Below are 25,547 nucleotides of genomic sequence, written 5' to 3'. Positions count from 1 at the left end.
GTCATATAGTTGAACTCATAGTGGTACAAAGTCTTCTCAGATCAGCTTTATGGACATAAATATTTTCCTCTGTGTATTTTCATGACTTCATAGCTATTTATTTACTAGTGTCAAATAATATTCATTGTCTAGATGTACTATACTTTATTGATCCACTCACCTACAGAAGGACATCTTGGTTGCTCCAAGTTTTGGCAATTAAAATAAGCTACTAAAAACATCCATCTGCAGACTCTTGTATGGATATAAATTTTCATTTCATTTGGGTAAATACCAAAGGGTATAATTGCTGGGTCATCTGGTAAGAGAATGTTTAGATTTGTTAAGAAGCTGCTAAACTGCCTTTAGAATTGAAAGTACTATTTTCCATCCTCACTAGCAGTAAATCAATGCTTTACATTCTTTTCAGTATTTGATGTCATTAAGATTTTGGCCATGTGTCTTTGTGTGTCATTGTTTTGATTTGCAATTGCCTTAGAATGCTAAGAATTTTGACAGATGGTTGTTTTTCAGCTATTTATCTTCTTAGGTGAAGTATTTGTTGCTATTGTCTTTGACCTATTTTGAAAAAAAACATTGTTGCTTAGTGTGTGTGTGTGTGTGTGTGTGTGTGTGTGTATGTATGTGTGTGTGTGTGTGTGTGTGTGTGTGTGTGTGTGCATGTGTGCATATATTCCCCAGGGGTGCCTGTAGGTTTCTGCACTGGGGCTTGGAATCTGGGTTACCCCTTAGCTTTTCCCCCCTCAAGGCTGGTGTTCTACCAATTGAACCAAAACTCCACTTCTGAATTTTTGGTGGTTAATTAGAGAAGAGTCTTACTAACTTTCCTGACCAGTCTGGCTTCAAACAGGGATCCTCAGATCTCAGACTCTTGAATAACTAGAATTAAAGGCATGAGCCATCAGCACATAGCTTTATTGAATTTTAAATAAAATGTCTTGAGAGTATGAACATCTTTTCACCAATCTTGTGATATAGGTTTAACAAACAAAGGGCTTCAATTCAACATGTCAATTTATGGATACAATGCATCTTGATCAATATCACTCCTAAAATTATCATTCTTCACCAAAAATATTTTTCTTTTAATGTGTTCATGTTTGTTTTCTGTCTTCATTCTTTTTTAAAGTTTATTTTTAATCATTTATTTTTTGTTTATGTGGAACCAAAGAATAGAACCCAGGGCTTCATGAATGCTAGGCAAGCACTCTATCACTAAGCCAAATTTCCAGCCCCTGCCTTCATTCTTTAGTATCATTCTTCAGCATCCATCTATCCTGGCTGTTTCCATATAGGTTTTTTCCCCATTGCTATCAAATCCTTGTTAAATTGATCATTATTGTACAACAAACTGTAACTCAATCTTTTTTTGTTAATCTTTTGGTTATGGTCCTGGGGCTTGAACTCAAGGCCTGGGTGCTGTCCTTGAGCTCCTTTTGTTCAAAAAATAACACTCTACCACTTCAGGTTTGGGTTTTTTGGTAGGTTTTGTGGAGATAAAAGTCTCACAGACTCTCTTGTCCAGGCTGGCTTTCAACCATGATCCCCAGATCTCAACCTCCAGAGTAGCTAAGATTATAGGTGTGAGCTACCTGTGAGCCCAGCTTGTGACTCAATCTGAAATTCAATTCTAGATTACTTTTTACCTGTTTTCATGTAAAGCACCATTAATAAACACCACCAAAACTCTCCTCTTCCCACTACTCTTTTCTTGAATCATTCTGATACTTCCAGGAGGAACATTAAGGCGACAAGAAACATGTTGTAAGATTAAACAGTATAGTATTAGGGGGTAGAATGAAAAACTCAAACATGGCTGGAAAACCACTTGAATGAATAAAGGAAAAACAGAATGGTAGCAAAGGCCTGGAAGTGTATACCATCAGAAGAAATTTGAAGGAAAACAGACATCAAGGACACAATGATCATTTCACAGTATGGTTTGAGCAATCCTCAAGATTGGCAAGATATTCTGATTTTTAATGTGCTGTCTGTTCATTCCTTCAGCACAATTAGTCAGATACTGTAAGCTTAAATTTGGGTCTGATTATCACACTGATTGGCCTGGATCTCGCTTGATAGTAGCAAAACTAGCACTATAGTCAACAAAGTAGAAAAAGAAATGTTATCATAAAATATGTAAATTGTTTTCAATTTGGTGAAATGTAACTAGATTCCAGTGAGATATGGTTCTCCAACTGTTCTAGGACAAAACAAGGACATTCATAATGATAAGTGTCATAAAATAATAGACTCTGAGCATGGATAAATCTATGTGAATGGATACATATATGTATGTACATGTATGTTTTCAAATCATTTACTTTAGTTTTCTTATTTTATAAAAGAGTGTGGCTCATGTGGGAGATTGAATATGACCAAAGGGAAAAAAAAGGAAGGAGATTTTTTGGGAGTACTGAGAATCCAATTCATAGCCTCACACATGCTAGATATGTGCTATACTATTGAACTACATTCCTAGAATCCAAACTGAGATTCTTTTTAACAAGGAAGTGTAAATTGCATATACATACTTAGGAATATATTTTAATAGTTTTCATCTCTTTGTTTTTCTCATTTTGGATTTGGGGAATGAGAGTAAACATGGAAAACATCATAAATTTAAAGTATGTCACAAATGAACGTACAACTAATGAGTCCTAAATAACTGAAAGTATTTTTCAGTAACTCTGTCAATAATTAAAATAAGGCTCTTTAAAACAATGATGAGTTTAGTTTTGCTGCCTCCAAAGAACAATTGCAGTATATTTATTTTCTCCATATTATTTGATCCTGTACTCAAAAACTTGAGCAAGGAATGAAAATCAGATTTGAGGTTTCTCTTAAAAGGAAGTTTATTTCTAAGAAAGAAAAAAAAATTCTGGGAAAGTCATGAGCAACAACAGTGCACAGAAATTCAGTCAATGAAAAAATTATACTTAAAAAGATCCAACACACACACACACACACACACACACACACACACACACACATACACACACACACACACACACACACACACACACACAAGAGGGTTCAGAGACTGAAATCAAAGTAATGAGTCAGTAAAGCAATTCAAAATACAATGAAAAAACTGGAATATATTGTAATGCACTGGGAAAATGCACTGCCCTCAATGATTAGGAATCTGCTTTATCTGTTTTATTTTCTCAAAATTCCTCATATCCTGTCAAAGAATAATGAGTTATCAGAAATCACAGCTTTACTTAGTTCACTTTAAGTCTGTGGTGGCACAACCTAGAGTAATGATGCTAGTCATTCTGATTCAATGCCAGCCATGAAAAATTTGTTCATAATTGTCAGCTCTAATAATTAGTGTTACTTTGTTTTCTACTAACTCACCAACCATTTGAGTAGAAATGAACTTTTCTAATTCTATTTAAAATAGATGTTTATTGCCTTTCATCATCCTGAAAAACTTGTGCCCAAAGTCTCCATATAACATGCCACCTGGATTGACTTCCAAATGACATCCATAGCTTGCTTCTGAACCATAGGCAGCTTCTATTTTTTACTGACACATCATCTCATATTTATTGACAAGTACAATTGGACAACTGGGTTGATAAAAGATAAGAAATTTAAAAAGAACCCCTTGAGTACATTTCAAAGAGGCCAGAGTTTGAAAGCACAATGGGCTTCATCCTTTTACTTTACCTAGAGATATCATTTCCAGGCCTGTGATGATCCTTTTTTGATGGTCTTTATCAGTGAGGATTAGGTGCTCTTTTGGATTTTGTTCTGTGATGCTACTGCTGATGAATTGTATAATTGAACTTCTGCCTTGTACTTAACAAATCTGTAGAATTTTATGTAATATACAACTGCATGAACGTCACAAAGTGAATTCACAAGAAGCAAGATGTTACTCTTTATTTCTTTATTCATAAAAGTTGATCTTCTAAGTGAATTTGAAAAAACATTATCAGAATTATGGACTGCATCAGAATCATAGACCACAGAAGCAGAAGTATAGTAAAAATGGTTTAGAATACATTGACATTAGCTAAAAAATATTGACTTACTATTATGAAAGGAATCAAAATCTGCAATAAATACAACCTGCTGAGAAGTGGATATGAAAACAACACCATTCTTTTGGTCCCCACATAATCTATTGAATAGTAAGGAACAATATAACTTATTTTTATTCTCTTAACCAAATCTTTGACATGGCTGATTTCAGTAGAGGACGAGGTCTAAGGAACATATGTAGATCAGTACTTCTCATACTTCACAACTGAAAGATTTCATTGAACTACACATTCTCACTCAGTAGGCCTGAGTTGTAGGTGAGAAACTGGCATTTATAGAGAATATTCTAGTGAAAGTAGTGCTGTTAAGCTCTGCATTTCAGAGAGCAAGGAATGAGAATGACAGGGACTGAATGAGCAACTGGGGAAAGAGACTAACAGAGATAGGAAGATAAATATTTCTTTTGTTGAGACAAGCTAGTGATGGAGGTTTCCTCTTCCTAATTTGGCATCCCTTCCTTATGTCTTCTCAAGCAATAGGAAAGTTTTCAAAAGTTCTGGACCATATTGTACCACTTGATGCATGTTTTTTCCTCCACTGGCAATTGGTGAAATTGTTGACATTTACACATAGGTTTACTAGAGGTAGAATTGACTGTTGGACTGGATGTAGAACCAAATAGAGAAAAAAGCAGAAAAAAAAAGAATTTGGGAAAGAATTTTGGATTTGGAATAATCGTGAAATTAGAGATTTGAGCAAAGTTTGCCTAAATCTCCCAGGGACCAAGAGGCCTTGGTCCTGACATCTGGATTTCAATAATGTAATAATTACGATTAGTGCTTGCCATGTGCCAGGCATTACACCTTATGTAACTCACCTCACTCTTACAGCAACAATTAAATGGTGTGCCTGCCCCATTTTATAAAGGAGAGAACTCATGTTAATGCCATCACCAAAGTTACAGTCATTAGGTTTAGAAGTATTTTAAACTTGGTCTTGCCTAATCAAAAGAAATTCTCATTGTTGTTTACCAAAAACTAGAAAGCTTTAAAGGTAAGGAGAAAAAAATGTGAAAGAGGTAACCTTAAGTAAAATGGGGGGAAATGACATAAAGCACTGATCTTCATATTGTTCTAGTGTTTTTCCGCTTGTTTGTTTGGACCGAAAGTGTTGACATTTTGAATTTTGACAGATTGCAGACTATCATACAGCACTACTGGCTCATTTTACAGCCTAATTTGAAAGGGTGAAATATGGAGGTGAGAACTACACTGAAATAAAATTCCTAAGAGGGCCTTTTTTCTACTAGCTTCAATCCCCCAGCACTGCTGACATTTAAGACCACCTTTTTGGTGCCTCAGAGAGTAATACCTTAGCTTCATTCTTTTAGTTGGAACTGTGAGTATTATTGCCCTTAGGTACCCTTTCTATTTAATCTTTTTTACCTTTAGCCTTTCCTTCAGTTAATGTTGAGCCATCACTGTATTTAAGATATGTAATTTGTGGCCCTCTTTTCCCACTTTGTATGTGAGTCCTTCAGGCTTATAAAGGAAAGGAAGGGCTCATACTTTCTAACAAAGGAGACTTGACTGATACTGTAGAAACCATCACTATTGGAAGAGCACTAGACAACTACCCACAGCTACAACACGTAAGAGAGAACATAACAATGCCAAACATCAGAAAGTCCTACTGTTCAGTTGGCAAACTGACCCTATAGCCCTCTAATTTAAGGAGGAAATGTAGAAGCAGATGTTTATCATTGATTATATCTCCCCAGGTAACAGCAGGTACCTCCATTCAAATCCAAAAAAGAAAGAGTTTCTATATGGAAACTCCATAAAAACTCACCAAGGATTGCACAAAGGTGGTTTTAGACTACAACTTAGAATCCTCGAAGAAGCTAACCAACTCCAAGACCAGGATAAAAGGTGAATAATTTCCCAGGAGGTTTTCTCATGCTCCCTTCCACATCTACTCTAATTTCCTTCATCTGTTCCTAAGTCAGTACCTAAGGCATGATTTAATAGTAAGTCACATCAAATTTCAGCAAACATAAGCTACATGGTCTCATCCAACCTAAGTTTCAGTTCTCAGAGTACTGATTCTGAAGCTTTTGGGATTCAATTTCCATTTACTTTCCAAGCACAGGGCACTCTGCAACAGCTACAGAAATAATATATGTGATCGTGTCCAAGAATACCTAAAATCCCATTCGGATAAGAATGTGCTGGTAGTCATACATTGGCTTCATAATAGCCAAAAGTACATTGACTTGTAGCAATAGAAACCAAGAAATACAATGATAAATTTTAGTCATGATGTGTGCAGTATTCTTATACCAGGTCATTTCCCCACATCGCTATAAATTAATACAAGTAAAATGTAAATGTGCAGCATGATTTGTGCCTATAGGGAACTATTGTTCATAAATAAAATAAATAAATGCTTGAGAAAAATGAATTTAGAATTAATTCCAACGAGACTATTTTAATTTTCTCATGTTCATACATCCTACGCATTTGAGGCACATATCTTTTCATTGCAATAAACATATTTATTTAAAAACTGGTCATTCTTCTCCTCCAAGTATCCTCTAATGTTTTCACTTTCATGATTTATTTTGTCTTTGTGGGTGAGTAAATCATTATGGTCATGAGTACTAATATGAAACATTAATTAATGTGTTGATGTTTGAAATCAAAACATCAACAGATAACATGAATACTAAACACACTATTATTGACTTAACGATGAAATGATATCATACATTTGAAAATACAGAAGAAAATTGGAGAATTTAGGTTTTATGATATGGTAATCTTAAATTTTGTAAATGTTCCTTTTCTTAAAGACCAAAAACAGCATTTATTAGTCATTTTTGGAAAGTCCTAACCTGAGAAATCCTGAAAGTAAAATAGAGAATACCCCATAACTTGTCATTCTCCTGACCTCATTAATTATCATAAGTGGCAGATTGGCATCATTATATCAGGGTTTCACTCACATCACAATCCCCCCCCCCTCCTGGAGTGACCTTGAATAAAAGGAGAAAATCTCTAAAGTATTAATCTCTAGTTCCTATTCCTAAAATATTTTGCAACCTCCATTACTGGTTACATTGAGAGAAAAAGTAATGGGTATTTCCAACTCTATGTCATTGTCATTGTTTCCAGGCAGGTCTATTTTTTGTTAGGTTTTTATTTACTGCTTGCTAATTGTTGCATCTCCCACTTTTCTAATTCTACTTTATATGACAATTTGCAAGCCAGTTGTGAAGAGAAATTCATTTTTTTCAGATATTTGAAGGATACTACGTTGCACATACTGTAACTATAAATTACTGGACATCCAGCAGCATCACTAGATGCATATTTATTTACACTGAATGGACTAACTCAAAAGTGTAACAGGTGATTAGAAAGGGCTTTTATTGGGAAGCACTGACTCTTTACTTGGGCCCACAAATTAAGGAAGAAACTAATTGTATCTCTGCTTCCATTTTACATCTGTCTCCTTTAATCTCTCCGCTGCAATCACCTTGGTTTCCAGTAGGATAAGAATGATTGATGACATCTTTATGACAAGGGACCAAAACTACTCCTGAGGAAAGAGTAGTAACCTTGCTGGACAGACCACCTCTCAGATGAGGACAATTCCTTAGAATGAGGATACAGAATTCTGAAGCAGGAGTAGTTTCGTGGGAAGCAAGTGCAACATAACTATGTACTCTCTGGAGCTTCTGTAGAACCAAAACTGAGAAAAAGAGTGTGACTTTTTGACAGTTACACATATCTCTTATCTCCTGCCTCAATTCTTTCTCTACTTAAACTCGAAGTCCATGTCTGTACCCCAAAGATGAGCAGAAATGTTTACGTCACCTCTTCTAATGGCATGACAGTTTCACATAATAAATCTCCTTCCTCTGCCCTTCACCATTCCTCACCTCTTTGTTTAGAATATTGGGTGAGTGGCTAGACCCAATATATTGGTGTTGACCATGGGTACATTTCCTGGAGTTAGACCTCTCACCTGGAATTCCTGGTTACAAAACCACAATTCCACCATGGCTAAGATATGGAACCAACTTAATTCCCCTCAGTAGATGAATGGATAAAGAAAATGTGATATATATATATATATATACATACATACACATACATACAATGGAATTCTATGCTTCCATCAGAAAGAATGGCATTGCCCCACTCAAAGGAAATGGAAAGATATTTAAGTGAAGTAAGCCAGACCCAAAGAAACATAGGCTCCATGGTTTCCCTCATTTGTAATTTAATTAGTATATGTCTATAATAGTCCCAGCAGAGGATCACAATAGCTCAATAGCTATGTCCATATGACCATATAAAATGATGTTAATCCAAATGAACTCCAAGATATGGAAAAAAGAGGTTTCTCTTTGTTATTGTTGACTTTAATGTACTATATGAGGTTATTTCTTTTTCCTTTGTTCTTTTTTTCCTTTAGTTTATACCCTGCTGTCACTGTCTTTGATTTTGGTACCCTGTGTCTTGTATATACATTTATCTGATTTGGGGAAGGGAAGAGGAACAACAAAATGGTAAGACAAAGGACAAAGTGTCAATCACTCCAACAGTGATACTCACAAGACACTATGTTGAAAATCAGCTCTACAACTTGAGGGAAGGAGAGTCCAGGGGGAGGGAAAGTAGGAGATAAACAAGGGAGGGGGGTAACAATATTCGACCATAAATGTACTCATTACCTTATGTATGTAACTGAAACGCCTCTGTACATCATCTTTACAATAAAATTAAATTTAAAAACACAATTCATCTCATATCAGTTTGAAATATGTTTTTCCACTGGGCAAGATTACTATAAACTTAGAAAAAGTAAACAGTACTTTTGTTTGAGACATTTGGTTTTGTCTTCTTGTTATTGTTGTTTTTTGTTAGGGCCTGGGCACTGTTCTTGAGCTTTTCTACTCAAGGCTAGTGCTCTACCACTTTGAGCCACAACTCCACTTCCAGTTTTCTGGTGGTTAATTGAAGATGAGTCTCAAGGACTTTCCTGTCCAGGCTGGCTTTGAACTAGGATCCTCAGATCTTAGCCTCTTGTGTAGTAGCTAGGATTATAGACTTGAGCCACTGGTGCCCAGCTGTTTGAGACATTTCTATATTTTGATAGTGAATTCTATAGCAGATTGCTGCATTTTGATGAGTAAATTTTATAAATGATTGATACAGCAATGAGCATTTTAGGAGACTTTGGTCTTTTGTTAGAAATGGCTTGTTTTGTTAACATATATTTTTATTGTAAAGATTCTGTACAGAGGGGTTATAGTTACATGAGTAAGGTAACAAGTACATTTCCTATAGAGCATTGTTATTCCCTCCTTTGTTTTCCCCTACTATCCCTTCCCTCCCCACCTCCCCAACTCCCCCCCCCATGTTGTAGAGTTTGTTTTCAACATAGTGTCTTGTACATCTCATCCTACAATGGGTCACCCTGAAATCTTATTTCAGCACTTTGTTATTTCCCTTCTCCTTCCCAAATTAGAAAAATGTATATACAAGATGCAGGGCATCGGAATCAAATACAGTGAAAACATGGGTTATATCATGGGGAAAGAACATATAAAAGAACCCCCCAAAAATTACATAGTACATTATAAATACATTAAAAAAACAACAGCAAGAAAGATAAAACCTCTTGTGTCCCTATCTTGGGGTTCATTTCACTTAACATCATCTTATATGGTCATATGTACATAGCTTTTGACCTTTTCTGCTTGTCCTAGACATATACTAGTTATTGCAAATAAGGGAAATCATGGAACCTATGTTTCTTTGGGCCTGGCTTACTTCACATAATATAATTTTTCCAAGTCTTTTCAAGAAATGTCTTGGTTTTCTAATTTTGAAAATAACATAAAGAAAATAGTGTAAGTAGTTTAAAAAAGGACAGAATAACTCAAGTAAGCAGCTGAGAACAATCCAGAAATGATAAAGTTAAATAAATGTTGGGGCTGGGAGTTTCCATAAGGGTGATAGAGGAAAGAAAGCCTGAATTACAGGGAATAATGAAAAGGAAAAATATTAGCTGACTCCAAAATATTCTTACTAAAGGGAAGGAAATAGAACTTAAAGAGAAAAGATTTATTTATACTTAACTAGGAGGGTAAGCTCAAGAAATTTTCGTAAAGCTTATTTTTGAATAAATACTGCATACTCTAAAACATAAATCCAGGTAAAATGGAAACATCACAAGCCTAATGTCCCTTCCTCTCCATCACAAGCCTAATCTCCCTTCCCCTCCTAGTTTTCAGTGTTCCCTTAGACTTCTTTCCACTTCATAGGACAAGAAGCTGTTTGGGGAATCCAGGTTAAGAAGCTCAGTGTGAACCAGGCTGTTTTGTAGAGTAGTAAGGGACAGTTTGCAATCCTTTGATTTACAAAGGTAAGAAAAGCCAGATTTTCTCTTTCTCATTGAGTTGAATTTTATTGTTGGGCATTTGATATTAATTTGGTTGCTGCTTCCACTCAAGATATTTTGGTCGAGATGTGGTCAGACTATGAAAGAGGTGGGTTGAAGACAAAATTATTGCCAAGAAATATATGAAATCTTGTAGTAGTGAGGATATTTCATAAAGGAGGGTAGCTGTTTTTTCCATTCTCGAGGTCTTAACACCAATTTTTGTAACAGAGGCTTAAAAGTTGGATTTGCTGAAGCAACTGACACTTCCGTTGAGCCTCTGAACTAACTGAAAGCCAGATAAAAGCAAGGCATTCCAGCCTCCACTTTATATCTGTATCTTTTGTCCAGAACCATTGTCTCCTTCAGTCTCTTTACAGCCATTTTAGAATCCATGAAGGACCAGACCACCTGCCAGGCATCAATGCCTTGTTTATCAAGACCCTGGCTTCTCCCTGGGTGCAGCTACATTTTTTCTTCTAAGTTGCCAAATCTCCTTTCTCTGCCCTTCACAGTGTCTCTTTATTTAGCATGTAAGGGCTAGAGACAGAACAGAATGTGTGGAACTCCTAGAGATTGTTCCTGGAGTATAGAACTTCAGTTTCATTCAGAGTTTCCACCACGTGAGTGATCCAGGAACAACTCTTTCTCCAGTCAGGAATGATCTAGTCAATAGTTATTTTTTTTTAATTCAAGGGAGATGAAATCTAATCTAAGAGATAACAGAAATAACTTGCCAACCATACAATGAACTAGATGAACTAGCCAATTACAAAACGCCAATTTCTGTTTCAAGGAGTTTAGTCCTCTCTTATAGGATAATAACACTTACTCTCCAGAACCAGGACAATGTCCTTTTGAGCTGAGTCCCAATCTGTAGCCTCTCCAGTAAACATTCGTGGGTTCCCTAGTTTCCCATTCAGGAATGCTGTATCACTTTTCCCATATAAGCGTTGTGATAGAGCTTGCTGAAGACAAGGACAGCTTAATACCCAAATCCAGATTCTGATCTATCTTGGCATAATACAAAGGGAAATGAATTAAGGTTTGAGCCAACACCCAAAGGATGGAGCAGCTGAAATTCAAATAAGGTTGACTTTACATTTAGCGGAAATCTCTTTCCCATTTTAGCTCCTGCGGTTCCCTGAGCAAACGCCCTTCATAGGGGGCGTAAAAGCAGGCAAGTTCAGAAAATAGAAGCGGCAGCAAGCTTGGGAAAGAACTAACGAAATAAAGTCCTGGGGGCTTCTCAGCGTGATCGCGGTTTGAAAAGAGGGCAAAATGCTTTTCGTTACTTTCTTCTTCATTCCTACAAATCCCTAGAGGTGTGAAATTGGCCTAGGAAGAGAGTGTTACATCACTGAGACTGGGGACCTAATCTTGCTCCAAAGGCCACAGGCTAGGACAAGTAGGAATCTTTATGGGAAACCTTCTAGAAAACGACCCACCCTTACTCCCTCAGAAAAGGAAACTCATGCAACTGGGCAAGCAGGACAATGAGCGACCTCAGACAAGCTTGGTCAAGCGTGGGCCACGGGCTGGGTTGCGATCACGGGGGGAAAGGTCGGAGTGGGCGGGAGTCCAGGCGCCCAGAACCCGGGCGGGACGCCGCCGAGGTGCCAATCCCCCGCCCCTCTGCCTAGGCGCCGCCTCTTGCAGCCTGGGGCGGGCCCTGGGCGGAGCCAGCCAGGCAGTGCCCAGGCGGAGCAAGTGCTGGCGCGGGCAGAGCGCGCTGCGAAGGTCCTGGGTAGGATCAGTGTCGCTGCTGCCGCCCGCGACCCCCATCTGGCCAGTAGTCTCTCTGGCCGACTCACCTTGGCGGCTCGGCAGGAGGCTCTGATCCCTAGATCGGACACCAGTCCCGCGCTTAGCGGTTCGGCTGGTGGAGAGGTCGGGCTCCGGGCTCTCCGGTCCCGCCTGGCGACCTCGCCTGGGGTCCTCGCCTGGGTTGGGGCGGGCGGCAGCGGCGCCCCGGCATGGCCTCGGCGGGCAGCGGCATGGAGGAGGTGCGCGTGTCGGTGCTGACCCCGCTGAAGCTGGTCGGGCTGGTGTGCATCTTCCTGGCGCTGTGTCTGGACCTGGGAGCCGTGCTGAGTCCGGCCTGGGTCACGGCCGACCACCAGTACTACCTGTCCTTGTGGGAGTCCTGCCGGAAGCCCGCCAGCTTGGACATCTGGCACTGCGAGTCCACGCTCAGCAGCGGTGAGGGCCTCGTGCGACGCGACCCCTCCTCCCGCCCGGGCTGCCCCGCGCCCCTCCGCCCGGGCGGCGCCTCCTCCCGCCCGGGCTGCCCCGCTCCCATGCGCCCGGACGGCGCCTCCTCCCGCCCGGGCTGCCCCGCGCCCCTGCGCCCGGACGGCGTCTACTCCCGCCCCAGCTGCCCGGCTCTCCTCCGCCGGGACCTTCACTCCCGCGCGGGCTGCCCCGCGCCCCTCCGCGCCCGGACGGCCCCTCCTCCCCGCGGCCACTGCGGCCCCTGGGGCTGCAGCCTCGCCATCGCGTGCGCCCCTCCGGCCCCCCTGCCCTGCTTTCCCGGTTTCGGATCCCAAAGCCACAGCCCCTGCCCTCGCCCGGCCCCCCGGGCCATTCCTCCCGCTCTGGAGTAACGCGTAGGCTATTTGGGGAAATTGTTATCTTTTTAAGCGAGAACCATGTGGCTGAGTAAAATAATGCAACGCCTTCCACTCCCCCGTGGAAAGAAGAAACGGGCAGAACCGCCCCAACTCCACGCAGATGTGTGGGGTCTCCGCTGCCCTTTCAAAGAGGAATTTGCCTGCGGTTACCTCTCAGGGCCCACGTTTCTGCCCGCTTTACTCCACCATATCTGGGTTTTCCCCAACGAATTTCCATTAGGATTAGGATTTTATTTCCTTAAATTTTTGGGGGGAGGGGGTGGTGGTGATATGGAGAACTGGGAGAGAGAACGCTTTCCTTCCTCCCGTCCCTCCCCCCCCCCCCCCCCCCCCCGTGACACCATCCTTGGTTCTGAGTTGCCTTTCTTTCTCTCCCACAGTAAGAACTCCTCTGCCTCCAATTGCTTTTATCTCCGCCCTATGAGCTAGCTACTCACAGTTGTCTGGAAAGTTGTGCTTTAATCAGCCAGCACTGAAAGCTGCAAATGGATGGGATGGGGGATGGAGTACCAGGTAGCCCCAGGGATCACCAGCCCCTTGAGGATTATTTGGCTTTATTCTTTTCCCGACGACCGTCCATCTGTCTTCCCTATCCCTATCGCTCCAATTATTCCCTTAGCCGAATTCTGCCAACTTCTAATTTCTTGTTATAAACTGTTCCACTTTTAATGTTGATTCTTCAGCTGCTGGTGTCTGCACAAAGGGAGATAAAGGGAAGGACTTGCCCATGATTATTTTCTCCTCTCTTCTCTCCTCTCCTCTCCACTCCTCTCCTCTTCTTCTCTTTTCTCATCTGAGAAACTCATCAAATTCCTTCCTGACAGTTTCATATCTTCTCTAAGACTATTTTTAAAGCTTTACAGTAAGCGTTTCAAGTTTCAATAAAGTTGAAATAGCACAAGAAGCCACAAAAATCTGGTTTTCCTTTGTCTTTCATTTTTTGTTAGAGCTTAGTTCACTTGGTTAAGTTCCTTCCATAAATTTAATTTTGTGTTTACAAAAGGCTTTTTCTTAGCTATTACCTCAGATTCCCATTGAAGGGTTTCCTCTTTGTTGATTAATTCACTGTGGAGAGGACTGGTTGGCAGCAGGAGGTCAACATTTAGGTCTTTTCTTTCTTTTAGGGTTGGTTGTTTGCAACTAAAGATAAAATAAATCGGTAAAATGTCTTTCTTCAGTAACCAGGGGATCCAAACAAACTTTGGAGAAAATATCTTTTCTTTCCCGTCTTCAATAGAAATGGAAATTTATGTAGGAATGCCAGCTTCAGCGGGTCTCCGTAGCAACGTGAATCGTTTGCCCCTTTCTCTCTGTCTCCTGAAATAATAGCCCTCTGATTGCATAAAGACTTTTCAGATAGGTTAGAGCAACCAGCTTCAACTTCCATTTGCTTTTCAGGCCGTTATCCTTTCTTTTGGACGGGAATGGAAGGTAGCCAGCTCAAGTTTGTTTGAGCTGTATGCAGTGTTTGCTAATCTTTTCTTAATTGCCTCCATACCCATTTATTTCAGCTTTTCCTTCCTCTGGCGGGAGGGGGGGAGGGGGCGGCGCGGGGCAGGGGAAACAAGCTTAATGCAAATACAGCAGTAATAGTAGTATATAAAAATCAAAGTCAGGCAGTTTCTGATTCTACCCCCTCCCCTTTATAAAAAGGTTTTTCCTTCCACCTTTCCTGTATTCATAACTAGCATTTGGGTTCTTGAAAATCAATGTTAGTCTTATTTTATGTTAAAAAATAAATTTTCAGCCTAGAAAAGATAGGGTTTGTAAGCAAACGGGTAAGAAGTAGAGATGGTTTGGTTTGACACTATCTGGAACAAGTTCTTGACTTTCTATTGTAACAGTTAAGTTGTTTTTCACTGGTGGCAAACAGCAAGTAGGGGGAGAGAGTAAAATAAAAATTGCTAGGTCTCCACTTACAAAATGTGCTTTCTTAAAATGTTATGTGGACTTGAACCTTCTTTTGAGATGAAAGGGAGATGCTTGAATTGAAAACAGTAGTGCTTTTCTTGCTTGGTCCAAAGGGCAGACAGCGTTTTTCAGTCTGTTTGCTGTGTGCTGGAACAGAAGGTAGAGAGAAATGTCTTTCCTTAAGAGATCCACTTCATTGTCTCTTGAAATCAATTACCTTGGGAGAAATCACCAAGGACAACTTTACTGAAGGTCCTTCAGTAAAGGATCTTAGGGCTTAATTAAAAACCTTTGTCTTAATTAGAATGAAAACTGCCACAAAGAGGCAAGCTTGTGTTCACAGAAGGAAAATTTCTGGAGTGTTTCTTCTGACTATAGTATGACCTACTTAGGCCCAGTTTCTACAGAAACTTTCCCCTTAGCTATTATTTTTAAACTAGCATTTTAATTTTGGTACCAAATATGCATTGTTGGCTGTTTATAACCCGTTTTTTTGTTTTAAGCAAAAGCAGCACCATGCCTCTTGTGTCCTGTGTATTGAGGGTTGCGTCAGCACTTCTAGTATGAACCAGTAATCGGGTTGTCAGTCAGCTGGAATGCTTTTCTCTGGAGTCTCATTGTGTGAGGGTCAGGCAGACACTCATCTTAAGTTTTTCAAAAAGACAAATGAGAAAATGACTAATTGACAGTGGTTAAAAAAGGATGTGTGTGTGTGTGTGCGCGCGCGTGTGTGCGCGCGCTTAAGAAGTTTAGAATATACAGTATTTCACATGGCTGCCAGCCACAGAATTCCTTTGTAAGGATGGTTTTCCCCAGTACAGTTTTGAACAGTTTTTTTTAACAGTGAATCTTCCATCTTAATCAAAGGAATTGTAATGTTGTAGAATTCTGCCTACTCATGTTTAGTTTTCACAACTTTTTTCTGGAATATACTTGTTAGGGTTTCACAGCCACAGCAATTACAAGAGAATTCAGAGTGCTAACATGACGGTTCAAGTGTATACAAAATGATTTTACATTTGTTGTTTAAAGTGTAAAATATACAACAGATATCTATAACATGTCTATAAGGATATCTGACACAAAGATGCCAACAAAAGTACCTCTCATTTATAGTAATTTGAGAACATACGCATATCTTTCCATTTTTGTATCCACAAAATACTTGATCAAATTGTGTTTTTCAAGGAATATTATTAACAGCATTCATGCACTGTCCTAAAAATAGCTTCATTTGTAACATGAGTCACTGGTACTTTTGAAATGGCAGTGTGACTTATGCTAATAACAGGTGAATATTATTATTTCCAGTTGACAGGAAGCCCTTTTAAGAATGCTTACATGTAGCTCATTTTTTTTTACTTTAGTGGAAAAATTCAACTTGAAATGAATTTATCAAAGAAAACCTATCTTAGATGATAGTCTAAGATGAACAGAATTGCCTGAACACCTGCAATTCTTAGAAAATCTGAGACACAATGGTTTTGAGTTCAGATACATATCATTGTGCATATTTTTTTATCTGTACCTTAATTTGGAAATGAAATTTCATTGAGCAACCTCACAATGTGAATTGCTTCATGTAAGGTTCAGTTTATTGCCTGAAAAATGAGTTGATAATGATGTATGTTTATAAATAGCTCAGCAAGCCTGGAAATCATTATAGTTATGCCCCCTGAGCTTCCTCTAAAAGAACTATCAGTAGGACCAATGGAATTGCATTTAATCTGTACACCACTGGAAAGTGAAAAAATAACTTCTAGTTAGACCCCAAGCTTCCTCACTAATAAATCAGAGAAAACATTGTGTAATTTCAACCAAGAGCTTTATGATGATTTTCTTTTAATATCTTCTAGAATTTCAAGTTCCTTTTATAAAGAATACGTTAATTCGCAGGCAAATAGAATTTGTCTTTAGCTCACATTCATAGTATTGTAATCCCTAGCTAGCCACTCAGATCAAGCTTTGGCAGCCTAGAGATTTGATAGGTGTGTGAAAAGCCTGGCCTGTAAGACAAAGCCTGGAATTTCAAAACAAAACAAAACAAAAACAAAAGCATATCTGAAGCAGTAGATTGAGCCTGTTGTCATGAATACATTTAAGGAATTTCCTTTGTTTCTGTTTAATAGTAGGACAGCTAGCTTTACTAGGATATGTTAATGTAAATTGTTGTAGATGTTTTGAACTAAATCCCTGAACACATTAAGTACTAAAGCAAATTTCTCTATGTACTATGCTAACTTATCTCATAGTCCTGTGATAGGGCATAATAGTATAGAATTCATGAGACTCTGGGTTCTATTCTAATCGAACTGAACTTGTACATTAACCAATCATGTGGGTTCATATAACTTATTTAATCTCTTCATATGGTATGTCACATTTTTTTTCATATTATATATTTAAGAAATTCTTATGTAATTTTTTTCAGTGCAAGGACTTTCCCCCTTAAGTAGTAAGATTTATTTGTATTTCTTTTCATGTATAATGTAGTACTGTTTGTTTTAAATTAAGTGAATATTGATATGCATCACCTCGCATTTAATAAAATGTTTAGTAGGTCATGATAACAAAATTTATCTAATTTAATGGTGTTATACTCCAGATATGTCAGTTATTTGACTCCCAATGTCTCAATAAACTTACATGATAGTGTAATCTCTATGAATTATTCAGAGCTCTTGCTAAGTATACTAAGGTTACAGTCAGCATTAGATACATATTTTTACCAAGAGTGTTTGAATTATTGATTCTGGAACCACACCCAAAATTGATTATATAAAAAAAAACATTTTTTATGTTCTTGAATTGTATTGGTCAGGAATTCATATAGGGGATAATGAAGATAGCATCCCTCTAACCCAGAATATCTAGGATCATAGCTGAGGATAACTATAACTTCAGTGGCTGGGACTGGAACATTGAAAATAGAGGATTGTTTTCCTAATGGCTTTAGTAAGAGCTTTAGAAATGAGAATCATTGAGAGGCTGGTATTAGCTGGAACTCTAGTGGAGCACCTACTAGTGGTCTTTCTAACATGGTGATGTCAGGATAGGATAGTCTAATTGTAAGATGAGTGATTTCCCACATAAAGAAATCAGCCTTTCAGCCAACTAGCCTGAAAAGTCACACATCTGTAGCACTGCATTTCTATTGGTTATGAAGGAGTCATGTGTCTAGCTCAGATTCAAGGGGAGGAGATAAGACTCTACTTCTCAATGGAGCATACCATCTGACTCTGGTCTAGTTGCAGATCTTTGTTCTTTATTGCCTCTGCAGAACAAAGACAACTACATAGCTTCTGTACTTATATATTATTTTATTTTCTGATGCTGGGGGCTTGAACACAGGGCTGGAGTACTCCACTTATGGCTTTTGGGGGGTTAATTGGAGATTAGAGCCCCGTGGACTTTTCTGTCCAGCCTAGCCTTCAATAACCATCCTCAAATCTCAGCCTGCTGAGTAGCTAGGATTACAGCTTGAGCCACTGGCACTGTACTCATGCTTAATTTTTTAAAAAAATCTATTATGTAAATAATGCCTGATAAAGACAAAAGCTGTCCTCAGTCAAAGCATATGTCTAACCATTGGTCTCTTATATGGCATTAGTTTGGATTTGTGTTGGAACAAACAACCTAATCTTTCCAAAAATATAGTTATTGGTTTTGGATGGGTGGATAGATAGATAGATAGATATCAGTCTCCTATCATCTTTGGCTTATATTTTTCAGATAACCAGGGCTCAAATTGATTGAGTACAGTCTGTAATATATTACTTCATGTTTTGGAATAATAGTTGATTCTTTTTACAAAAGTTTTGAATGCATTTGATGATTGTCTTGGTATAGGAATACTAATAATGTTAATATTCCTGTCAAGAGCTAACTGTGCTAGAGAGATATTGGAATGGAATGACAGAGTTATTTTTGTATGCTTTTTTGTTTTAAAAATGCAAATTTTCTTTTAGTAATGGCCATATATTGAGTTGTGGAGTTAAAGCACAATTAGTGTAGAAAAGACCTTTTTTTTTTGGTAATTCAGACAAATCACATTTATTGCATCTGAAAGGAAAATGAGTCAGGATGGAATATTAAATACTCATTAGGGAGGTTACCTTTAACCATAGTATTTTTGCTAGGATGGTTTTCATATTTTTCTATAATGTTTTAGTTATATTTCCAGACAATATCACAAAATTGATACTGTTTAAGAGGTATGTTTATTCATATTACAAAATGAGAATGAAACAGTAGTTGTGACCTATTAGTCACACAGTCTGTACAGATAAAGTGATCACTTTGGTCAAAGTTTGACCAAGAAAAGATTTTATCCTGTCATATTAAAGATCACTAAGCCATATATTCACTAAAAGACTGCTATAGTGTTCCGAAGAAAACCTGGAGTCTATAGCACCAACAGGGACATAAAAAGAGATAGAAATATCTTCTCCATTTTTCGGTCTTCTTATGACTCAGTAAAGTAAGTTCATTGAAACATTGATTTTTCTAGCAAGAAGTAGACATGATCCTGGTATAGTCAGTGATTGTGCCAGATTCTTTGCTAGATAGTGAGAGTAAGATGAATGGAATGCACAAAGTGCTGAAAAGGAGACATTAAAAGGCATACTTCTGTAGTGGGGTGTAAGAAGGTGCTGGCAGGAATATTAGCTTGCCTATTTAATCCTTCCACATTTATTATCAGGGTGTCTTACTACTACTGACTGTGGGTGGCTATCTGGCTGCCTTCTTTCAACTCTTTGATTATTGTTAGCTTCACGAAGCCCATCACAAAAGCTTTTTAGTGGCAAGAGAAAGGTCAGCCACTCTATCTCCTAAAATGGGTCTTTTTCTTCCAGCTTTTCCAAATAATGTTGTTTTATACATTGTAAACTTCTTAGATTTTTTTTCAAAAACTAGAAAAGAACCAGTTTTCTATATACCTAACCCAACACAATTTTATAGAAATGCCATAATTAGAAGTTATTGTTGAATGAAGAAGGTATGGTTTAATGGTGGACTATCTGCCTCTCAAGCTAGAGGTTCTGATTTCAAGCCCCAGGACTGCCATGAAGTTAATATTGAAAAACACCACCATCTATTAAGTAATATTAACAAATGCTAGTTATAGCGTTCTAGTATGATACATGACAGCAGTCACTAGAGGTGATACTTTTCTTCTTTGCTCAATACTGAAACATGCTTGATAGCAAACTTGTTGCTAAGTACTATATACAATGGCTTTGTTTAGGGAATAAACACCATATGTTGTGGTATTTATATTATAAATTACATTTCTATTGACTTTTCAAAGACAATTTTGTGAAGCAGCTAAAATGTTCCTAACATTGTAGTATCCTAACATTGATATGACACAACTCCAAACATATACATTCAATAATTATGGGGCACTTAATATAATAACCCATCTGGCACTTTCTGACAAGAATTTCTTAAGTTTGGCAAAACTGACATGCACTTTGGTCATTAGAGTTACTGAATCACATACTTGAATGGTTACTTTTATGTAACTTAAAACCAGGTTAACATTACTTCCGATGCAGTCCTTGTCTGTGAATACATCTAAAGAGTAGAACTGTTGTTGCCAACTTGGCTAACACAAGTAGCCAAAGTAGCTGCTCTTTACAAGTAATCCAGTTTACTTTGTGTAGCAGTATGCATGATGTGTCATATTGTTTATCATTTTTATCAAAGATAAATGGTTATTTGCTTAAAATATTTATTCACACATATAAAGTGTTTGCTGGTTCTAATATCATTTGTTTGAAAATAAAAGTTGTCTTTAAATTATTTGAATTAGAAACCAAATTCTTCGGATCTCTTTGGTTTATATCTACATTATGGGATCATGGAAAATCAGTGTAACACTGATAGATTTGGATCTGAATCTCATTTAAAATTTAAACTATCTCATAATGGTTTCAGTTTCCGCTTTGTCACATTCAGACTGTTAGAGAAGGTTTACATTTGAGATTTGAGGAGGTAAGTTGGCTATACAGTCTGTTGTTAACTTTCTATTATACAAACTGTTTTGATTTATACAAACTGTTTTGATTCATTTTCAAATGAGATTTTATTCTTTCTATCCAAACACAAAAGCACAAAGCATTAATTTTTGAAGTAAAATCTTAACTTCCATTTGATGAAAAGAACTAAATGTCATCATTTCCAACCCAAAGAAAGGATCAGTTGTGAAAAAGACATGCTCTTCAATGAAGAGACAGATAAATCAGGGTATTTAGGTTTTAAAATAATCTGTCACTGAGTGTTTCCCCCTAAAACACTATAGTGATTTTTTCCAGTTTTCACTAAGAGAGGATTGTAACAATGAGTTAGATTTCTAAATTAAAACATTTTTCTGTAAATATGTCCTTACAGGTGAATCTAGAAGAGCTGGTGTTTACTGGAAATAAGAGAAAATGGTCCAGTTTACTTGGGTGAATTATTAAGAAATTGTAGTATCATGATGATGATAAGTAAAATCACTATGTCAGGTGGTCAAGTGAATTAGTTTGATTGCAATTATGGATATCATTTTAATTAGCATAATTTCCTTTTAGGGGTGCTCAAAGATGACAGTCTAAGAACCTTTCTGACAAATCTGAATGTGATAATAAAAGCTTTTTAAAAATCTGTCTTTTAATTTGTAATGAGAACTATAGAAACATGAGACTCTTCTGTTACAACCATAGACAACCCATCTAAGCAAGGTGGAACTTGTTTAAAGTTAAAAATGTTCCTTCACTGCTTTTTAATTACACCTAATTCCATACAAGAGGTAGCAATTGTGTGCTCAAGGATTTATATACAGTAGGTTTAGTCTTATCATGCAAACAATAGCTACAGAGTTAAGCAAATTAGCCACTATTTGATAAGTCAAAGGTTTGTGAGATAACATAGATGAAGAAGGGAAGCTTTAGGCACCTGTGTGTAGAAGATACACTGACCTTAATTCAAAAGTGTAGAAGTCATATCCTTATTAAGATTTTGCCTTTCTTGAAAATCACAAGTGGACTTTGAACATGAATTCCCTCAGGAAAAGAGAATTCTTCAATTGGGCAGTAATAATGTAGACTGTAGAATTTTCATAATATACTGGCAATTTCAGACCAGTTCAACATATACTGCTAAATTAAGTCAGCACAATTCTGCAGAATACTAAAGCACTTACAAACATTAGAAACTGATGCCAACTAATAAAAATACCTTGAAAGAGCCCTTGCATTTCTCTATTAATATTAATACTAGCATATTAATACTAGCCAGATATAATAATACAGTGACTGAGTTGCATATTAATACTAGCCAGAAATTATGATCCAGTGACTGATTTTTTTTCATGTTGCTATGTAGGAAATATTATGCACACACACACACACACACACACACATTCCTGTGAGTACATAAGTATGTGTTTTTGTTTTTCCTTTTGTCCTGTTAGGAAAAGCACTAATAGAGAAACACTTACTTTGAACCTCAGCTTCAACTTTCCTAGGTTCAGTTACAGTATCCGCAGTGTGTCACTTTTCTCAGTTTTCTCTAAATACTCTGGAGGAAATGTGACACCTATAGTAATATGGATGGCAGGTTTAATTACCACATCTTATACATGATGTGCTGGCCATCCAAGCCTTCAACAGTTTTATAGACCAAAGATATACATTATTGTCTCAAAACTGTTTGCCACCTGTTTTCTCAGTATTAGAAAACAAGTTGAGATTTTTAATCAACTGGTCTAATATTGAACAATAGCCAGTTTTGTGCAGAACTCTGCAGTTTGTAAACCTGCACCATGATTACTGATATTCTGGTTTACGTTCATAGCTCCACTACAAGTATTGGTACATCATTTACAGAAATATGTTAGATGAATGCAGAGTGATAAATCTGAGAACTCTTTAACACTTCATCTGACAACAATGAGGATGTTATCTGAGGAATGAAGATTGATATAGAAATTGATTGATTAAAAAATTAAATGTACATGGCTTTATTTTTTTTTAGAGAAAAGGGGCTGAACATTGCAAAGTTCATGACATTTTAATTTGCTTTGCAAACAGTAAATATGGATGAGATAGCAAATATTTATAACATCCAAACTTTAAAGGAAAATCTATTAGGGTTGAAGTAAGTTTCCTGGTCACCTATTGTAATAGTACTATAAAATCTCCTAAGTCCTGTAGAATTTAATGATACATTTTATATGTGTACATTCTTGATGTTTGGCTAAGAAGCAAATATCTAACTATCTGTGTAAATATGAAGTCTAGACTGCTATTTTCATGACCATTACTAAGTATTTGTACAAAGACTTTTTTTTCCTTTTTTGTATTCCTTAAATCCTAGTCTTGTTCAATAAAGGGAGAAGTAAATAGTAAGTATTTAATCTATCTTCAGTCTCTAAGTTTTTAGTTCACCTCTCAGTCTAGCCCTAATATTTGCACTATAGATTCTAGTTGTTTATTGATAAACAATACCACAAGCCTCATTCTCAGCTCCAAAACTCCTCAGCTGAACCTTGAAAAGTACCTTGGGTCTCTTTGACTATTGCAGTTATAGCTAACCTATTTTTTTTAAGCTTCCTAATTGACGATTTGTCAGAAGTTTGAAGTTTTGGTCTTGTCTGATTATAATTAGAAGATTTTTTTTGAAAATGGGGGACAAGTGGGTATGAGGGAGGGGGAAAGGAACTAATGAATATTATACAAGAAAATACAAGGAAACTATTAAAAATATGGTTAAGAAGGACTGATAAATAGCCAGACAGTAGTGGCTTACACCTATAATCTTAGCTACTCAGGAGGCTGAGATATGAGGATCAGTTCAAATCCAGTCTGGGCAGATAAATCTAAGAGGGTTTTTAAATCCCAATTAACCAGTGAAAAGCAGGAAATGGAGGCATGGCTCAAGTGGTAGAGTGACATTTTGAGCAATAAAGCTAAGCGGCATTGCCCATGCCTTGACATCAATTTCTAGTACCAGCTTACACATAAATAGTAAGAAGAAAGAGGGTCATGGACCAGGAGAATTTAATCATACGCATGTTGTAAACATCACAATAAAACTCACTTGTAAAATTACTTTATTCTAATAAAAATTAAACTTCAAAACGAAGATTTGTTCTTAGGCAACTGGCCTGAGTGATTCTTTCCAAGTAAGTATGATAGTTATTCTAAAAGTTGGTACTGTCTCCCAGGGATATAAACTCAGTATTGCAGTGTAAGCTCTGGCTTCTGGCCAGGACATCACCAGTCATGGCCCAATTCTAGAATACCATGGGAAAATAAAATGGCTTTTCTATTTGAGTAGCTATAGCTCTGATTATAGATCAAAGGGAAGGGTACCGATATTGTTGGTAACTGACTTTGTGAATTGTGTATTTGGAGTGACTATCATTAGCCATGATCTTAATACTAAAAATAAATACAGAAAGCCAGAACCTCCTGTGTTCACCTACTTTTCAATGTATTTCCTGGGCTACAAGATGATTCTTTCCTAATTAGGTTCCAATCATGTTTAATAACTTAATTTTAAGTTACTAAACTTATTTTAATAATGACTAATTTCTACTAACATTCAGTTTTTTAGTTTTCCATATGAAATATTACTATTTTAAAGAAAGTCAACTTATGAGATTAGGACTTTGTGCTGTTTTCTGTTGCTATTTTGGATATGCAATACTTTATGTTCTATAACTTATTTATCAAATGAACTAAATTATGGTTTTATTGGGAGGCCTTTACCTTGAAAACAAATAGTTTTAACTTTTGAAATTGAAATATATGGTATAGACCAGGGATCATCAAACAGCAGCCCAGCAACAGGGTTCAAAACCAGCCTACCACCCATTTTTGTATATAGTTATAAGGGGACACACACAACTCAGGGTTGTTCATTTATATATTATCTATAGCTACTTTCACACTTTAAGACAGAGTTAAGTAGGTATAACAAGGATCATGATCCACAGAGCTGAAAGTATTTCTTACTTTGCTGATTTTTTTCTTGGTCTATCTTTACAAAATACAAACTGGTATGCAGTTTAACTACTTCCTGAGTATATTTAAGATAGAGAAAATTACCAAATTCTTGTTTGGTTTTGGGTTGGAAGTAAAAATAGTGAAATGTGTAGCATTTATATATATTGAGTTACATGAAATTACTTATTAGGGAGAAGCAAACTATTTTAAATTTTTATTGATATTTTTAAATGAGTAGATGTTTGTGTCTTTATTAAAACAAAGCCAGTACTTTAAATATTCTTGCATATGTAAAATAATTTAGGGAAAGTTGTTAAAAAAGAAGAATCATTTTGTAAAACTAACAGTCCAATTAGGAAATATCCAGTATAGGCTTTCCTAACTAAACTGTAGGTATTTCACTAATGGATGGATGCCACGGATGGATTTTATTCTTTAATATAATTAAACTTTGACTTTTTACTCACAAATTTCAATACATATAAGTTTCCAGAAGGATTTCTATTGCATTAAGTAATGTGCTATGTATAAACTTTTCCAGAGAAAATTATTA

General features: G+C 37.2%; 1 protein-coding gene across 1 annotated transcript in view; it reads left to right on the top strand.

The window, feature by feature from the left end:
• Positions 1 to 12,183: 12,183 nt before the first annotated feature.
• Tmem47 (transmembrane protein 47) overlaps positions 12,184 to 25,547 on the top strand; it is a 30,004-nt gene continuing 16,640 nt past the window's right edge. Inside the window, exon 1 of the mRNA XM_042702444.1 lies at positions 12,184 to 12,654. Within this exon, the coding sequence (XP_042558378.1) occupies positions 12,429 to 12,654 (226 nt within the window). The 5' untranslated portion in view covers positions 12,184 to 12,428. The remainder of the gene's footprint in view (positions 12,655 to 25,547) is intronic.

Source organism: Dipodomys spectabilis, unplaced genomic scaffold (genome assembly GCF_019054845.1).
Source record: "Dipodomys spectabilis isolate Male_0828 unplaced genomic scaffold, ASM1905484v1 ptg000324l, whole genome shotgun sequence".
NCBI lineage: Eukaryota > Metazoa > Chordata > Mammalia > Rodentia > Heteromyidae > Dipodomys > Dipodomys spectabilis.
The sequence above is the reverse complement of the archived record's forward strand: the minus strand, read 5'-3'. Positions and strand labels throughout refer to the sequence as shown.